At 36.9% G+C, this 19,045-nt stretch overlaps 2 protein-coding genes and 1 long non-coding RNA gene across 3 annotated transcripts in view; 2 read left to right on the forward strand and 1 right to left on the reverse strand.

The window, feature by feature from the left end:
• Positions 1–2,689: 2,689 nt before the first annotated feature.
• Positions 2,690–3,051, forward strand: LOC147486263 (uncharacterized). The gene is made up of 3 exons (XR_015201856.1): positions 2,690–2,743; positions 2,843–2,896; positions 2,991–3,051. It is a non-coding gene; the product is annotated as an uncharacterized LOC147486263 (long non-coding RNA).
• A 2,244-nt stretch (positions 3,052–5,295) lies between these two features.
• LOC147486264 (double-stranded RNA-binding protein 4-like) lies at positions 5,296–16,074 on the forward strand. The gene is made up of 4 exons (XM_086572550.1): positions 5,296–5,402; positions 14,889–15,133; positions 15,247–15,457; positions 15,599–16,074. The coding sequence occupies exons 2-4, from the start codon at positions 14,891–14,893 to the stop codon at positions 15,853–15,855; spliced, it is 711 nt and encodes a 236-aa protein (XP_086428676.1). The 5' UTR covers positions 5,296–5,402; positions 14,889–14,890; the 3' UTR covers positions 15,856–16,074.
• LOC147486265 (uncharacterized) overlaps positions 12,781–19,045 on the reverse strand; it is a 33,877-nt gene continuing 27,612 nt past the window's right edge. Inside the window, exons 2-3 of the mRNA XM_086572551.1 lie at positions 13,307–13,610; positions 12,781–13,090 (exon numbers count right to left, since the gene is read on the reverse strand). Of these exons, the coding sequence (XP_086428677.1) occupies positions 12,926–13,090; positions 13,307–13,591 (450 nt within the window). The 5' untranslated portion in view covers positions 13,592–13,610 and the 3' untranslated portion in view covers positions 12,781–12,925. The remainder of the gene's footprint in view (positions 13,091–13,306; positions 13,611–19,045) is intronic.

A 19,045-nucleotide genomic window follows, 5' to 3' on the forward strand; every position in this document is an offset into this window, starting at 1 on the left:
AGCTGACTCTGCGGGCTTCTCTGTTTTGTGTCAGTCTCAACACGTAATGCCATGTTATTTTCATTAGATTTATTCATTTCTCTTGATTTCTTATTAGTAAAATTTAATTAGGTAGTTTCGTTTTGATATCAATCAACTAGTCTTCAAATACATTTCCTCATCACGGAATCCTATGTATACCAAATACACTGGGCATTATCGAATGGGCATTGCAACAAGTCATCAGTGGGCACGCTACCATGCTTGTTTGTCATGGCCAATTTAGCAATGTCGTCGAATTTGCCGAGACTGTTGGGCTACTTGGGCTACTTAACTTTCCTTCTGTAAACCCTTCTCATCTCTCTCTCTCAAACTATTTCCCACTAGTGTATGTGCGTGTGTTAGTATGAGGTTCCATGGAGAGAGTGATGGGAGGTGGTGTGTGTGTATGTGCTGGCAGGCGGTGGTGGTTGTAGTGTGTGTGTGTGTTGGATTGGTGGTGTGTGTATTGAGTGTACTGGACTAGTGGTGTGGTGGTAACTGTCTGCTGTTGCTGCTGGGTGTTGTTGGGTGATGTTGCCTGGCTGCTGCTGCTGCGATGATCTTCTTGTTGTGTTGATGTTCGATCTTTGCTTGCTGCTGCTCGATGTGATGTGCCGATGTCGATGCTCTGATGCTCTTTGCTTGTTGTTGCGCTTAATGTCGCCGCCATTGCTTAATCTTTGATGCTTGATGTTGATCGATCTTCGATCTTTGTTGTTGTCTTTGATCTTTGTCGCATTTGTCGCTTGTTGTGCCGAGCTTTTGTGTAGTGAAATGGTCAAATGGTTTATAGTTTGAGTTTGAAGCTTGGTGCAATGCGTGGGCAATTATGCAGATGGGGTCTTCTTTTGTTTATATGTATTCGAAATGTGGTAATGTGATTGATGGTTCTAAAGGGTTTGAGTTGTCTTCATGGAATGCATAACACTGGTGAAAAACCAAACTTTAGGACTATTGAAGTTGGCTTGCAAGCTTGTGGTAATTTAGCCGATATCTTAAACGGGAGATGTTTACATGGTTATTCTTTAAAAACATGAAATGGGTGTTCTAGATATGTGCAGTCATCATTGTTGTTGATGTTGTGAGCACTGAAGGAGCTCATGTTGCTTTTTGTGAAATACCGAACAAAGATATCATCGGCGTCTATGCAAGAAGTGACTCCATTAACTATTACTATTAATGTTAAGTTGTATTGTATTTATTTTGTATTTTATTTTTAGCTTTTATTTTAGATTCCATTGAGTTTGTAAACAACAAAAATATATTTCCAAAAAATTGAAATATTATTTGCCATGGAAAAAAAACTATGTAAACAAACACTGACAAATCTCATATTTTCACACTATAAATTTTTGCAAACAAACACTGGCAAATTAAAATTTTCCCACTACAAATTAGCCTGACAAAACTCTAGTGGGAAAATACTGGCAAATCCCATATTTTCCCACTAGAGGTTTGCCACTAAACAAACACACCCTAAGATTATGGTTGGGGAAACCCCTCCAACTTAATTTTTAGTAAGCGCAATCAAGCGCCAGATTTGAAATGAAGCATTTAGCTGCATATTAGGAGGGTTGCAACCTCAACATACTACTGGTGTAAGTGATTCCGTGATTCCGATCTGCGACCAAAATCAAAAGTTTTATTCAATTGAAACCTTGAACTAAGAATTGATATGCACATTTCTCCTTAAAAAATGTGCATATCCCTCTAACCTTGAACTAAGTTTTATCCCTCTAAATATTTAAAAAAAAATAGAAAAAGAAAAAGAAAAAAAGAATTGAAATGCACATTTCTCCTTAAAAACCATCTCAAAACATCCATAAACATTTTTGTCAATCAATATAATTGTTTCTTTTTGTTAACTTTGGTGCTATCCCCTGGACTATATTTTCCCTGTTTTCCTTCTTTCTTTGGGGGTTAATCACCACTCAATAGTGATTTTTATCCACTCGTCAGATCAGGAAAAGTATGTTAAAACTACAAGAGGAGAAGGGCAAATTTCTCCCTTGGTGTGCTCAAAAGACTGGTATTTCAATATCCTGTTAAATTCGCATCTGAATTTCATTATGTTCAAGCTATAGAACTGTAGCTTATAAGCAGACACTACTAAAGAGAAATAAACATAGAATCTCATAAAGTTCTCTACAGCCCTCCACGTTTTTAGAATGTTTTCTTTGAATTCAATGACTTCAATAACTGATCTGAGCATATGTAGGTCATCTTCATTCATATCAAAACAACTATAAATAAGTACCAAATCTACAATGCGCAGGGCTTGAAATAATTCTCAATGCGCACATATCCGGACCACATATCTATCATCTTACACTATAAAGATGAGAAAATGTATAAAGGGTAAAACCGGTAGATCAGTTGTGTAACTGGCTGCACCAAGTTACCAAGTCTCTACCTACTTCCAAAATCCAAAGAAAAAAAATATTACTCTTGATTGTCAACCTTCATCGCCTCCTCCTTCACCGAATGACTTTAAATCTGAAAAAGCACTCTCGCTTGTGTTCTCTTCTCTTCTCTTCTTTCAGTGTCCTAGATAATCCAATGAGCGCGGGCACAAAAAAATACCAAAACGGCGTCACCTCTCATGACCAAGAGGAAGAAGGCGAAGAGCTGCATGGCCTTTTTTGTACCCAATATCAACGATCGCGGTCAGCCCTCCCTCCCTCATCCACTGACTCCAATTTTGTTACATATTTCGCCCCTGGTTAGTCTTTACTTTACTTATATATTTCTTGTCTCTGTTTGTGTCTTGTGTTGAGCTGACATAGATTGATAGCTCTAATCTCCTCCTTATTGTTTTCAGATTTCATAAATCCAGTCCAGGGCATGCTCAATATGTTCATCGCCACCCTAATGGGTAAGAAAAGAGAAAACCCCCGCATTGAATAGCATATTTCTGGAATTCATGTTAAACTAAATGGTTTTGTTTTCTTTTTAATCCAAAAAATTAGGTTATGTCTCATAGGCTTGCAAGTATTTGTAGTTTCAACTAAACCAAATCAATCCGCCGTGGTAATTGTTGTTTTTGTCTTTCCCACATTAGTATATACTATCACTTGGAATGCTATTTTTGTCTTTCCCACATTAGTATATACTATCACTTGGAATAATGGTCTTTGAACTTTAAAGCTAATCCCGTTACTGCTCTGTTCACTTCACTCCTCTTCAATGGCTTCCCTCTCAATTTCTCTAACTTGTTTTTCTCCCACAACAACCCCGAACTCCCTCATTTTCTACCCCCTTCAAAAATCCCAATCCTTAAATTTCCAAATACTTCTCTCATTTCCACTACTTTCAGTCCTTCACAAACCTCTCTCCCCATTTCTTGTGTCCCCAACACAGTTGAGATTGCAGAGAGAGCTTTAGCACTTAGAGAAATATGTGAAGGGCATGTTCCAAAACATATACTTCAAAGAAAAGTGATACTCTCTTTCTTGTTTGTCTTATATTTTGATTATATGATTGTGTTGAACTCATAAAGTTGAGAAAATAAAGAAGGGGTTGTATATTTGTGTTTGAGATTTTGAGTAGTGGTAATTTTTTTGTGCAATGCAGTGGTGAGGAAGTTGGATTTGTTGAACTAACTGATGTCTTGAGAGAGAAGCTTTATCGATATTACTATCGGGTGTGATTGCATACTTCATGCTCGAGGTTACTTTATGTGTTTAGATTCGATTGGTACATTATGCATTTATCTTTGCTAGCTAAGTTTTTGCCTGCAAAAGAATTGAGGGTGAAACCGCACTATTACAAATACTAAGTGGTCATAAATGTTAAATCCACCATATAGAGTGTAAATAGATCTGTATACTTTAGTGCTAAAACTTGTTCCTTCATACTACTTGCTCTTTGTTGCTCACATACTAGACCTTCTAGTCAAGCTGCAATGGCATTACACAGGAACTCAAAAAGGAATTTTCGGTCGAGCACATCATACTTTACTTGTAGATAATCCCGTCCATTATTTCCTTTGTCGGTTTTTACCGAGGCCCCGCATAATATATGCAACACTTTAAACATCAAAACTAGCATTGCGACTATTATAGTAACCCGTCACCATTTTCGTGACAAACTTTACATTGGGGAGCTGAGTAAATTTTGCCAAGCCAAAATAACCGTTGACTTTGCCACGAATTATTAGCGATGAGTCGCAGTTTTTTTTTTCATCGATGAACAAAGGTTTGGGTTCTAACATTAGCTTATTGTTGCACCTAAATTGTTCTTTTCTCAGTTTTGATTGGCTTGTTCACTATTGTGCCCCATCCTTATTAAATTGAAGAATAGTGGCAAGAGAGGGAAACTAATGGATGGGAGGAAAAACATGTTCATTCTTACAAAAAGTAATATACTAAAGAAATTATAACGTTCAAGTGTGTTAATGGTAATTTGAAATGTATAAACTCCTTGCAGTCTTGTGCTATTCGTTTGCTGACCCCTTGCATAAGAAATCATTAGTAATCCCTACCGTCCGAGGAATGGATCTTATCTCAACTTTCAAATCGTGAATCGTTTCTTTGAGCTAATCTGTTGTTTCCTAGTTTGAGCATTTAGTGAAGCTTGACTAAATGCTCAAATGGCCAACTTGTTCCTCAAATAATACCTTCATTTACTAATAAAACAACGAGACTTGTTTTTATTTATAGCTAAGTTACATTGACACGGACATGTGTGTCCATATTCGACACGGATACGGAGTGTCTGACACGGCGAAATATCAAAAACTAAGGTATATCACACACAATATGTGTTCGTGTGTGTCCGATACGGACACGTGGATACGCATCCGATACAAATTATTTTTGAAATATGGTGTGTCCATGTAACATAGATTTATAGCGGTCATGTGGTTGATGCTTTGCCTTTTCTGTTATGTGCATGGCGTCTACCATCACCATCGTATCTACTTATTTGATATTCCATGTTTTCCATCTTTGAAATGTATAGAAAAACGACAAAGATAGTGCCAATCCTCATCCTTTTTGAATGAAAGGAATATAGATAGTGGTGTTCCAATATTTGAATAGTTTATGTTGAATTTAACGTGTCAGATGGTATTACAGAGGCTATTAAGGCTAACTGTAACGCCCATATTTAAAATACGTATTTAGTTATTAATTTATTAATTAAATTATTTATTTAAAAATTGGCTGAATTAGATTTGGGATACGCGGGCCTGGTTTCTGGGCCCGACTCTGTATTGGGCTTGGGTTTCAAACCCAAGTATATAATCACATTGTTCTAGAGAATAGGGTTCTTGGAGAATAAAAAAATAATAATAATGGAGGCAGAGCTAAAAACTCGTTTGCTGGAGGGTGGAGCGCGACAATTCGGACGATGAGGGATTCGTGGAGTTGTTAATCCAAGTGAGTAGTTACTTTTTCTAGTTCGCATGAATAAGGAAAAAAAATAAGCTTTACTGTTCAATATTTTTCAGCTCAGTATTTGTCTAGTTTATTCTGCGTCATGGGTCGAATAGTTACAATGGTTCCCTGGTGCCGTATAGAGTGATGGAGGATTGAAACTCCAAAATTTTGAACTGCTGGCTCTCTAAAGTGACTGTTATGACAGCGCGAGCCATCATAACAACAACAAAAAAATCGTTAGGTTTATTGCTTTAATTGCAGGTGATTTGATTTGTTTTTGGTTGGTGGAGTGTTGTGTGTGTGGTTGTGGGATGGAATACGGTGGTCGGGTTATGGATTGGAGTCTGTGGTGTGGTTGGGGGTCGGCAGTAGAGCTTGGTGGAAGCTCCCAAGACTTGTTAATGGCGGCTTGCCCAAACACTGCAGTAAAACAGTTAGAACGGTTTTTGGTTGATTTTGTGGGTTGTTGAGGTATGTTTGAATGTTGGAATTTGGATGGGGGCTGTTGAAAGGTGGTGGAAGCCATTAATGGCGGTCGGAATATTCTAGATCTAGTTTTGGGTGAAGTTTGAATTGAATGAATTGAGGATTTCGCGTTTGTTAAAGTGGTGGGGGTTTGTACCCTCTTCATTTTCGGTTGGTTTGTTTGGGGTGGTGTGTGAAGGTTTTGTGGTGGTCGATTTTGGTGGTGGTGGAGGAGAGAACTGTTGGGGAAGATGAACAGTAATTTCGGGTTGGGTTGGGGCCTTAGCAAGTTTAAATTGGTTGGGCCAAAACTTTATATTTATGTTGGGCCGGTTCTATTTCTTGCTGGGCCGAAATCTAATTTAAGTGGTTGGGCCTTAGCTAGTTTAGAGTGTTTTGTTTGGGCCCTTTTCTATTTGTTTTGTATTTTGGACCAGTTTAATTAAGTTTTGTTTGGGCCAGTTCTAGATTAGTTTTCTTTGAGCCAGTTTCTAATTTATGTAGGCTGGTCCTTATGTCCCCAATTGGGTCAGGTAGAATAAATGAGTTGGTTTTAGACTTTCGGGTTCTAAGGTTTGGGCTTGGCCAGTTGGGTTCGAACCATTACCTTGGTCATGAGCCCATGAGCCATGCACCTTTGACCTTAGCCATGAACCATGGCTATGACCAGGAACCTGTTGAACATGGAAACGACAGTTTGACTTTGACCATTGACCGTTGACTTTGACCGTTGACCATGGAATGTTGAGTTTTTTCCAGTTTTTCTCATATTTAAGAATATGGACAAATATAATAATAAAATATTGTCGAAGATTATATAACGTTGTTTGTCATTATCTAATTAAGATTTGACGTGAGTAGTGTGTAAAACATATATATATGGGGCTTTGATTGTGGACTGTGGACTGTTTAATTGTGCTACATTTTAGGTTGTAAATTGTATGGACAAATCCAATGCTAAAATGCTGTAGAAGCTTGTATAAATTTGGTGGTCATTATCTAATTAAGATTTAACGTTGATATTGTGACATTATATAATATGTTGGGATATATATATATTAAATGCAATAGTTTTGGAGAAATAAATGTATAAACACTCTATTATTTTATTTGTGAGATGCTAGTAGAGTATTTGTGGATATTTTCCACGGGATTGTGGCTTAGTGCAATAATATATTGGCACGAGAAAGAATGAAAGTGGTTATGAGATATAATTGAGATATTTCTAAATATTGTGGCTTAGTGCAATAATATATTTGACATGCACGTGATATAGTGAAATGATTATGAGTAATAAATGTATGACACCTGAATAAATTACGTAACAAAAATCCTAGAACCTGACTACCACAACTCATGTGATTTGCCCTGTGTGGGCGTATGTGATATGATTGGCCCTTCTGGCGTTTCAGTGAATCTGAATGGCCTTCGGGCGTAAGTAATGTGATTGACCCTTCTGGCGTTTTCAGTGAATCTGAATGGTCTTCGGGCATAAATAATGTGATTGGCCCTTCTGGCGTTTCAGTGAATCTGAATGGCCCTTCTGGCGTAGCCGAATAGTGGCTTGATTATTCCGTTCACAAAATAGAACGAGACGCGCGATATTTTATGCGAATAGTGGCGATTACTTGTATAATGGCTTTTCGTGTGAGGGTTACGGTGGTGCGGCATCCATTTCCAGGAGTAGTTACGACCGAAGTGGTTCATTATGTAAGGGAAGGCATGTGGATGTACATGTTAAGTTGGGAAGCGATTGTGGTAGCCAGGGGAAACTAGGTAAGACATAGATACGACGTGAATTTTAGGGACACACAAAGAAAGCCTTAATTAATATAATTATGGTAATATGTTGGTAAATGATATATCTTTAGATAGATGATTTTATATATTTGGCTGGTTAGTAGTTTAGTTAGAACTTAAAGTGCCTCGTGGAGGAACTAAATGCCTTTTTATTATGCGTATGGTATGTTGTATTAGTTGTTGGAAGTTAAGGCGCGTCAGTGGAGGAACTACCTGCCTTACCTATTGTAGTTAAGAATGTCGTATTAGTTGTTGGGAGTTAAGACGCCTCGGTGGAGGAACTAACTGCCTTATAGATTGTGTAAATATATGTATAAGTATATGTTGTATTTTAGAGCTACTCACACCAGCATTTTTATAATGCTGACCCGATTTGCATGTTTGCTTATCGGGTGTGTTCATTAAATGAACATAGTTGATAAGTCTTGACAGATTTAGTGTTGAAGAAGATTGGTTGCTGCTTGTGGTTTGCATTAGCCTCGCATTTCAAGATAGGCCTTGTTTTCCTTTGAGGTGATATAGATTTTCAGTTGAGATAAAGTTATTTGCATTTTCATTTGTTAATTTTTGTAATGAAGAGGACTTTTGTTAATTTGAAATTTTTATTGGTTTTTAAATTATCCGCATATTTAAATTGTTTATGGGTTTTTGGGAGTGGAGAGTGAGTCACACCTCGGAGATCGAAGAGTCGGGAACAAATAAATGTTTTTCCGAATTCTGTCGAAATTCGGAGTGTGACACTAACATCAGTACTTTACATAATGGCCGGCTTTATGAGATGGTGTACATGTGAATATGTTCACTGACTGTCCAACCTTTTGCTTTCTGAAATTGCATATTGAGCCCGAATCACAAACTCAGCTTTTGCTTTCAATGTTGGTTACAGAGGATCCCCGAGGTGTTTCTATAGAGACAGATGATCCTAGAGCCAGTGAAATCACATCTTCCATTTCTTCAGTCCACATTGAGTAGGAACATTTTGCCATCCTTGTTTGTATTGAATGCATTTAGCCAAGTCTTAATTTAGTGGTTAACTTGAGGAGGAAAGATAGGATTTGTAAACAATTGTTACAATGGGTGAGCTGAATGTATCTCACCCAGGAATGTAAAAATAGATGTTTAAGCCTTATGTAATTTCTCATGAATGAAATGACATAAATGTGCAATTCAAATTGATGTTTTCGCATGGAAAATTGCCCCATTACAATGCAATTGATCATCTCGTGCCGCTGGCAAAAGGCATAGTAATGCAGCCTTAACAAATCCCATCTTGTCAAATTTCTTTTTAAGTTTTAATTTTATAGTAGAAGGCACTTCTGCAATTGTTGTTTTTTCGTCAATCAAAATTTTCAAGCGCGAGTGTAGCCTCAAGTAAGGTGGGGATGCTGTAAATGAGAAATATGAAGGGAAAAAACGAGATTGTAGACATCTCGGTTCCACCTTGTATGTAGTATGGAAAAGGACCTCTCTGACTTACACTATATTGCAGACTTACCACCATTATTTGAGAGCTCATTATTTGAGAGGCCTTGAGTATTACCAAAAGAAGTTGACTTGATATATACATGTGAGTAACTCAAATTGTGAGTCTAGCAATTGATATACACATGGTGGTGATTTGTAGGTGCAAGAAATTCAGGTGCTATATAGAGAACAACTAAAAAATATTTCTTTTGAGGTTAGAAACTTAGATCCCAGTCCTAATATAAATAGTGAGAAATATGCCACGGGGCAATCTTTGAAGCAAGTAAGCAAGTAGTGGCACTTTGTTATATTATCAAGCATTCAGAATGAAGTTGGCGATGCCTCAAGATGACATGCCTGTTCTTATTTACTCCAAAGTTTTCATTAAGAAGCATAAACTTTTATTAATGTATTAATTAAACAAAGGTACTAGATGCTTTCGCACCAATAAATCAATAAGACCACGGATCACGAAGAGATATTCAGAGAATGAATAGTTAAAGATGCTCAATGCGGTTGATTTGAAACCCCGTCTTCATCGTCACTTGCTTAGACACTATATCTCGTGGCCTTGTCGAACCACATATTTCTCCGTCCTTCACTACCCCTTCAATGTCACGGGCGTAACAGTAAAGGTCTTGATTATTTTGCCCACCTCCGCAATTTTTGAAGATATTGAAGCGTTGGAAGCCTTTATCATTCAAAGAATCGGTCGCGGGGAGTAATCCAACACAACCTTTTGCTCTTTATCCATAGGTACTCTGCAATAATAGATACCCCAAATAAACATACAGAAAAGTGGACGTGGAAGCTAATCGACATAAGTTTCAAAGTGTGACCGCGAGCGGCATAAGTTTCAAAGTGTACATGAAAGTTTCAAAGGGACATGTGTGGCTCTTGCACAACCCACAAGTACATGAAACTTTATAATTGCTTCCACGTTTGGTATGCAAGACATCTCACATGCCTACGACAGATGATCTTTTTCTTCTCAAAGTTTGTCTTCAACCATAATTGTCATTTGAAAATCTTTGCAAGAGCTTCTTATATCAACAAATCTAATAACAATTATTTTAAATAATCGTTAGCAATAATTTTTCATGTCGAAGAGCCTCAAACCTTATGTATCTTCTCTCTTGGGAAATATAACATCAAAGTCTCCATTACATATTTACATTAGATCCTTTATTAAAACTAAACTAAGGTTGCTTTATGATGTCTTATGAATTCATCATTTTCCATACAAGCAAGGATCATAACAGCCTAATGTGGCAATAAAAAGGACCAAACTACAAAATTAATCAAGTTTAATTTGGTCCAAAATTTAAAAATCTCCATAACCGACTACCACTATTAGTCGGTTTCCTAAACATGCACTAATTCTGAAGATAAAAAGATATCCAGGACAGAGAGTAGAAAGAATTGAAAATAAACGAAAGGAAAAGGAAAAAGCAAGGATCATACGCTATTTCAACAATTTTTGTGAGGCTAAAAATGCGAGGATCTGTTGGAGACTGCAATTCTACCATGGAAACTTTGCATAGGGCCTTAACAAAAGCTACTATTGCCTCGCTATTCAGTCTCGGGCTATGACCATAGATGTGGCTGAGCTCAAAACTTCCAATCTGGTCAAGCAGATTCAAGTTGGAAATAAAACTATTAACCTGTTCCGAGTTACTAGCCCCGAGGTATGAGCTCCAACAAGTAGTGCTATCATATGAACCCACTCGAACTACACCATTCAAAATTTTGGATTCTCAAGAGCATTCCCTTTCTTTTTCAAGGATGGAAAACCGGAAGATTTGTTTGTCCTCTGCTTTGATTGATGTCCCTGTGAAAAAGGATGCATCGAAGGTACACCTTCTCCTAATAGTTGCAAGTGTTCAAATCGAGATAGACACATCGAGAATGTGCTCCCCAAGCTTCACGAAGGTAATTACCATCTTTGATGGCGATCGGGATAATTGCCTGTAAAGAGGACATATGTAGTAAACCATCTTTTAGATATGGTATCTAAGGAAGAAAACAATGCTTACCCGACATGCTGAACTCTCTGTATAACAAAGCCTATTAGTCAAAGAGTTCCAAAACAGGGAATCAAGAATCTCAAAGAAAGAAAAAATATATAGCTAGTGTAACCTAACCATTAGGGAGAGATAGACACAGAAAGAAAGAAAAAAGAGGTAGCCAAAGAGTTCCATTGATGGTGGACACAAGTAGGAGGACAGGACGCAAACACTTTAAAAACAACTACGCTAAAGCATGTTCAACAGGTACATCTTTACCATAATGAAATAAAGAGGTCTTCCTCTGCTGAGACTGAACAAGGCATCCACATGTTAAGCACTAAGGCTATGAAAATAGACAAGTCTCATTTCACCTCTACTCTGGAACTATTACAACCCATTTTGTTATTTCTTGCCCTGAGTATCATTCTTAACTGATAATGGAAAAAACCCGTTTAATCCCGCATTAATTGAATTCTCAAAAAACTTCTTTGCCAAGCCCCTATATATCTCATACATTAGTTTTCCCCACTTGAGAAAATTCTCATAGAAAGCTCTAATCTGATTCTATATACACACAGGCAAATATTAAACAATATTAGTGATTCTACAGTACAAGACTACAAAGTAACATCGGCATAACCATATACAAAGACCAGACTAAATCAACAGCATATGCAATAAGAGATTATTTAAATGACCAAATTGAGTTGAAGGAAAACACTTGCCGCAGAATAGCAATGGAAACACAAAAATGAATAAAGAAAGAAACTTATCTGCACCCAATGTAAAACACAATTATGACAAACTTGGAGCACTAGCACCGTACGTCCGTACCATATCCTTCCCTTGTATCAAATACCATTATTTGACCACCATCAATTTAGAACTTGATAGGATATCAACTTAAGCATAAGAAATAATAAAATTTTAACTTAAGTACATCACAATAACAACCAAATAGAAAATTCAATGTTGTTGCACTAACTGACAACATCAACAAGAGAATGTCTGTCAATAGTCTAATCCAGAAAACAAAAGCATACACTTCTACTCAATAATGAAAAACATTTTCTTAATACTAACTGAAAATATCAATAAGAGAATGTTTGTCACGTCGCTGGAATGATGAACCATCCTTACTACGAGATGGCGCCCAAATAATATATGAAATGTCTTCCTGCAGGTTTACACAAAAACCATATTAGTTCAAAATAAGTGTAAAGAAGTCATAAAGTTAGATGCGCAAAAAGTTGAATGAAAAAAGAAAATTTTAAATATCGCACAATGTAGGAGCCTCCTACCAAGTCAGTCTGGATCACTCAGAATCACATGGTCGCCAAAATGATCATCTCTACAAGAGACAAGTGGAAATGCATCAAAGCGAGACATGAAATATGATTTCCACTCATTTGCGATTTCACGATGATGTTTTTCCCAAAACGACGCGATCTTTGGCATTGGAAAATTTGCTTCCAAATTCAACTTTAAAAAGTGGTTTGGAACACGCCCAATACCAATGACTTTATAGTCATTCTCATTGAATGCTGACTTTAACGGCAGAAAAGTGTGACAACTTGCCATTGAGAAATACACAATCGCAACGCTATACTTTGACGCTGCAAGATACCCATGTTCAGGTAGCAACATCCATTTCTCTTCAGGAGCATCACCCTTAAAGTGTACTAGACTTCCCTCACAACGAGTCACGTTTTCATGACTGAACATCCGTATGTACTCTTCCTTACTTGCGCGCAACTCCGAAATCAAATTAACTTGTACTTGGACCTAGCCCTCCTCGCCATACCCCAATGCCATGGCCAAGGCCCTAAATCCACAATTGCCATCACCCTTTGGATCTTCAATATCCAAAATTAAAGGTTGTAGAATGTCTGGGAAGTAATCCAGATAGCGATAGAAGGAGCAATCACCCATATCCTTACCAAACTCAACCTAAAACAATAACAAATGGTTATCTTCGTACTTGTAACAAGTCAAATGAGTATTATGTGAATGCACCTTTTTCGTTGTTACAATGGGGTATTGTTTAAAGAATCTCTAGCACACACCGTTTCAAGGGTATAACAACATCTCACTATGCAACTATTTTTCTTTTCATTAATATAGTTTCTACTTAATCATAAAATCCTTAGCATAGCATGAATTTACCTTCCGTTTTGCTTTCATTGTCTCCTTCATCAGCTCAGGAGTGATAGATAAAGCATATTTATATCTAATAATTAGCACAGGAGTATTCGCTAGTTCCATTAAAGCTGCTTCGAAACGTCTCATCTCAGGATCATTCTCCCATTTCTTTGATGATATTTCCAACTTAACTCTATCCTCAATTTGGTTGGCATGGGACTCTAAACCTTTAAAACTCTCATCAAGATATGATTTCATTGCACTTAAATCTAGCTTCACGCCAACCACCTCCTTATGTAGTTTTTCCATTGGAACCTGAAAATCAAAACTAAATAAATAAACATTAATATTTAAGGCTTCAACGACATATTGATAACTCTAGGTCGAGCATAACAATTGACCCTTAACATCCTTTAAACGTTCATTTTGACTCACAAACGAGAAGGTGCAGTATACGAATATATGAGAACTAACATAGCAAAATTTAGAAAATAGTCAAACTTCTATTACTTCTATTACTTCCCAAGAAGAAAGTACGAGTATTATATGAACAAAAACAATAATTACTACCTGGGAGACATAATGAAACTAAGTAACAAAGCCAAAGAACAAAAAGAAAAATAATATGACAAACTAAAAACTTCTAAGCAACGGGAAATGGGTGTATACCTCGGAAATGTGAAGTCCACTGATATCAATGCTAATAAAAGTGTCACCTCTAAGGGTAATGAGCGTTGTAGAGGAAACAAATTAAGAAAACTACTAGAGACGTGTGGTTTGAAGCTTGTTGTGGGGGTGGTTTGGGAGTTCCGAAATACCTCCGAAATAACCTAAGCAGTTTCTTTATTTTTAAGTTTGTTACCTTGTCAACCCTGTTTAGATTCGGTTTACCTTGTCAACCCTTGTCAACCTCCGAATCTAATCCTAACTGATTAGATTCGGTTTAGCTCATCACCTTGTTTGCCTCTTAGAGTCCATTAGCTCATCAGTTACCTCTTAGAGTTCATTCTCATCCTCAATCGCCCTTAGATTGATTAGGAAAGCAAGAGTTCTTTCATAGGTACTCTTTCTCTCTCAGCCTTCACTTCGATTTCTTCTGAAGGTTTCATCGTTTAACTAAGATTTGATTCTATTTACAATTCAAGGTTTTCAATTTAAATGAGATTGACTGTCATAGAAAAATATATTTGTTTTGATAAGATAGATTAGCTCGTGATTTTTTTCGTTAAGTTTGGTTGTGTTTGAGGTGGTTCATGTGTCTGCATGTTTATAGTTAATATACAGACTCTGACTATTATAGTTTATAGTTTGCATGTTCATATATATATATATATATATGAGTTATATAGTTACCAAATATCGTTGAGGATAATTATGGCCTATTAGTACAAAGACATAATCTGATTAGGTTTTAAAGCCACCTATTACATTACATCTGACAATGAGTATCATAGATTAAATCTGCGGAATGGTTTTTTGCTTTTTCCCTTCTGACTTAAAATTTTATTTTTGTCTAGATACTTTTTAACTCAGTGCAAAAAAGTTGTTAATATGGATTTTTTTTTTTTTTTTGTCTAATTGGGAACACCCCGTGGTATAATTGAAGTCATGATGCATAAGAACCGATTGCAAGAGTATGCTCACAAATCCAAACTGCCACTTCCGACCTATACTACTGAATGCTTTGGAAATGTGCCACAATTTAGATCTTCTATTTCTGTTGATGGGGGAAATTATATGTCAGTTGAGACATTTCTACATAAGAAAGAGGCAGAACAGAATGCTGCTAAAGTTGCTCTGGAATGTATATTGAAGAAAGTCAAAGACAAAGAATGTCCAATAATAGATGAGGTGTGTTGCATGCATGTGTGTGTCTGTGTGTGTTATTTTACTATTATGTTAAACCTTGTTCTACTTTTTCCTCTTAGGTTATATATTTTTATTTGTTTTTGTCACTCTTGTAGGATATGACCTATTGCAAATCCATCCTTAATGAATTTGCTGTGAAGATTGGTTTGGAAATGCCTATTTATACAACTACCCAGTCAAATTGTCTTATTCCAGTGTTCATCTCAACTTTGGATTTCCATAGTAAAACATATACCGGTACTCCCGCCAGAATAAAAAAGGAAGCAGAACAAATGGGTGCACGTTCTGTTATCAAATTAATTTTAGGTAGTTCTTTATGTTTTGATTCATGTTGATTAGATTTGTAGTTACATGGATTTTACTCTAACTATCTCTTAGATGATATTATCATGCAATTAGATCTGTTTGTTGGAGTACTTTGAGTTTGCTTATTGAAGTAATTTGCAGGTACTGAGGCGGGATCACTTCTATCTCAAATCATCAAATCCAAAAGGAATGCTTTTGATGCACTGCCCAAAGTCAGTAAGAACGCAATGTTGCCAATGGTTAAGTGTTCAAAAAAATCTGTACAAATTAGAGAGGCCCCAGAAATGCGTTTGGATGTCCAACCATTAAAAAGAGTAAAGTTGGAACATTTGTGTGGATGTAGTACAGGTGTGGTTATCAGTGTATTGGCAAAGCAAGCTAAAGATCAATTTATGTAAGCCTTGCGAGGTGTCTCCGATCATGGTTAAATTGTAGTTTGTCTTAAATTTTTTGATTATCCGCACTTGTTTGAATAAAATAGAGGCAGGCCCCGGTCTAGTTGTATTCCCTCGTGATTATAAGGCTTTTCTAGTAAACTGTGTTTATCTATGTTAGTTGCAATGGTATGAGGATACATTTGTTCATTAAATTAAAGCGAATTGCTAATTAGTCTTGGATGCCTTCGTAATATCGCTGCGCCCACCCGTAAAGGCTGAAATTGATATGATATTGTGTGCTTTAATGATTGATATTTGATGTTTGGTGTGATCCCAAAGATACATACGCATGATAGCTACAAGCCTTAAAATTTTCAGAATATCAAACGAGAATAGAGACGGATCCACAAATTTGTTAAGGAGAAATGTCTATCTGTCTTCCTATTGGATGGGATTTTTCCGCAAAAAGGAGACTCATCAAGTTTTGTGCCAAATCAGCACTTTAGCACCTACTTTTAGCATTGTTAAAGCAGATTTTGGCCTGTAAATGTAACCGAAATGGACTGCAAATTCTGAAATTGTGTCGTCCTCATGGAAGAAAAAGCAACTCTTAAGGACAGAAATCAGATTATGATATATTCTTCTGAATCAATATACTTGATTTACTTGTTGAACTCAACATTCAAGAATACAATCACTATTTTTGCTTTCGAATTTCTATACATGAACATCAAATAGGCCAATATTTCTAAACCTCAATGGTGGAACTGCTATTACATGAGACGCGTCGGCAATCTCAAGGACCTTCCTTGCAGTTGCCTTAGAATCTTCATTCCTGCCAAACTTTCTAGGCTTGGTTAAATCTGAGGTAGGGGTGGGAGGACGAGATCGCTTCTCCAAATTGACTTTGTTCTGTTGCGCAGTCTTGGGCTTACACATCCTGAGCTTCTTCCTAAGCTTGCCATGTTTTCTCTTGGCAACTGTGAAGACCTTGCTGGACTGTTTGTTGATCTTAGGTTCCCGGTATTTTCGCTTTCCTATCGGTGGAATTAAGAGGGAGCTTGCGGTGCTCTCGGGATTTAGCTTATAAGGCAAGTCCTTAGCCATTCGATTGTTAACCGAGCTCTTCTTGTTTTCAATGATATTTCCTCTCCGAAGTTTTTGAAGATCCGATATACCTTCAATAGGTATAACAGGAGGAAGCGAGGATGCCGGACTTTTAACGAAGTCCATTTGGTTTCATTATCACAATTGGAGACTCGAATGTCCTTGGTGAACTATTTCCCTTGGCGGTGGTAGAAACAGGATATCTACTTACAGGACTTTGTCGTGCCGATCTTTCATTCTGATAAAGGATATTCTGCTTTAGATTGTCATAGTTTATGTCAGAAACAACACGTTGATCTTCTTGCTTTTCGGTTTCCAACAGCCCTTTGGCATGCATTGCGTCCAGTATCGCTTAAGAGCTCTAAGATCTTTGTCTGATTGTGCTTGTGACTTTCCAACCTGATAAGAGCCCAAAACTGTAGTTTTAACCCTGTAACAGTCATATTTTTAGACCAATTATGTGAGTAATAATTAAGAGTTAACACTGATTACATGTTTTTATGCATTTCAGGCTTCAAAGTCCATTATGTGCAGAAATGTGCCACTTTAGTGAGATAAAGGAGCAAAGGTCGGTTACTAAAGAGTTCCGTGATTAAAGGCCAAGATTCAAGAAGACAAAGCCTTTCTAAAGCCCGGTCAAAGCTGAAAAGTCAAAGTCAACGCGGGCAGAAACAGCACACAAACTCAGCAGAACTTCCGAAGACCGTATCTTTGGACTCAGACCTCGGAATGGGGCCTACCTTATGTCAAAACGACTGGCTCTGAAAGAGCTTTCCAATGGTCTAAGCCTTGATCCAATCAGAGGAGCAAAAATTGACAAAAAGTCTGTTGAAGCCAACTGCAGCTGAAGAGGCCTTTTTGGACTGAAAGAATTGGATTTTGGGCCTGATTCTCTGGCCCAAAACATGGCTCCAAGCCCATGCACGATTTTTGGATCTGAACATATAAAAACCAAAGCTTAACTCTTTGTTAATGGTAGATAGTTAGACCTAGATTAGAATTAGATTAGTTAGCCTCCATTAATGAGTTTTAGAACTTAGTTTTAGAATTTCATTTCTTGTTTTAGATTAATTTCTTGAATCATTGAATATCATTCATTAGATAAATAAAATAGTTATTATTCTTGTCATTTCGATTTTTGTTATTTCAATCTATTAGATCTAGTTTTAATTATTGTTGGTTACCATTTCTTAGTTGTTAATTAGAATTTAATTATTGATTAATTTAGATTAGTAAATTTCGAATCTTGATATTATGTTTAGTTTAGATTCATATGGAAATGATTGCGGAATGATTCAAGGCTAAAACCTCCATTAGAGGGGTTGATGAAACTTTGATGAAAACTTAGTGGTTTAGTGTAGAAGCGTTGTAGAATCTATTCTACTCTAGAAAGTCGTGATTCGCCATGAGAATGGGTGGGTGACCTACATGCTAGTTAGTATTTGGTAGAAATGCCATGAACACTAGGGATTAGAACTCGAAATTCTTGCCATAAGAACGTAAGAATCGAGATACAAGAATCTATGCTAGGTTATCAAGTTGGATTCGAGGTGGATTCAATTCCCCTCTAATCCTTTATCTAGATTAAAAAACAACCATATTTCCATAACATTCATAGTTTAAATTCAAATAATCAATTTCATATTGTATCGTAGTATAACACCCTTCGTAAAGCTCTCATTAGACTTAAGACCGACTAGTTAACTATGAAAACATTCCATGCTAGAGAACTAGGAGTGGAATGAATTTGTTACTCCACTCTATTTCGATAGAATTGAGAGTAGAAACTTTGATAAATATAAACACGGACCAAGTTTTAGTTTACTTACGCATCTGAGTTTCATCGTTCATTTCGTAGGTAAACTTTACATTTTATGTGTTATCACAACCCTTGATGTGTATTTGAGGTTCTATTCGAATTGTCACCACCGTTTTGGAAATCCCCCAAAAAATGAGTTTGATTTGGAATCTGAGTCAAAACCTCTCATACGGTGATGATCTTGGCGGTTCTCTTGTATCATGAAAATACTGAGGCACCTCTTGAAGTTTAGTGAGGCCATTCAGAGGATCAACAGGCACCTTATACTTCCCATTGATCCCCCTC

This window comes from Coptis chinensis, chromosome 7, assembly GCF_015680905.1.
Source record: "Coptis chinensis isolate HL-2020 chromosome 7, ASM1568090v1, whole genome shotgun sequence".
Taxonomy (NCBI): Eukaryota; Viridiplantae; Streptophyta; class Magnoliopsida; order Ranunculales; family Ranunculaceae; genus Coptis; species Coptis chinensis.

Bases quoted from the DNA above. Each gene is read 5' to 3' on its own strand.
- LOC147486264 (XM_086572550.1), top strand. From the start codon at position 14,891: ATGATGCATAAGAACCGATTGCAAGAGTATGCTCACAAATCCAAACTG. The intron at 15,134-15,246 runs GTGTGTTGCATG...TCACTCTTGTAG, and splicing joins AATGTCCAATAATAGATGAG to GATATGACCTATTGCAAATC. The intron at 15,458-15,598 runs GTAGTTCTTTAT...AGTAATTTGCAG, and splicing joins TGTTATCAAATTAATTTTAG to GTACTGAGGCGGGATCACTT.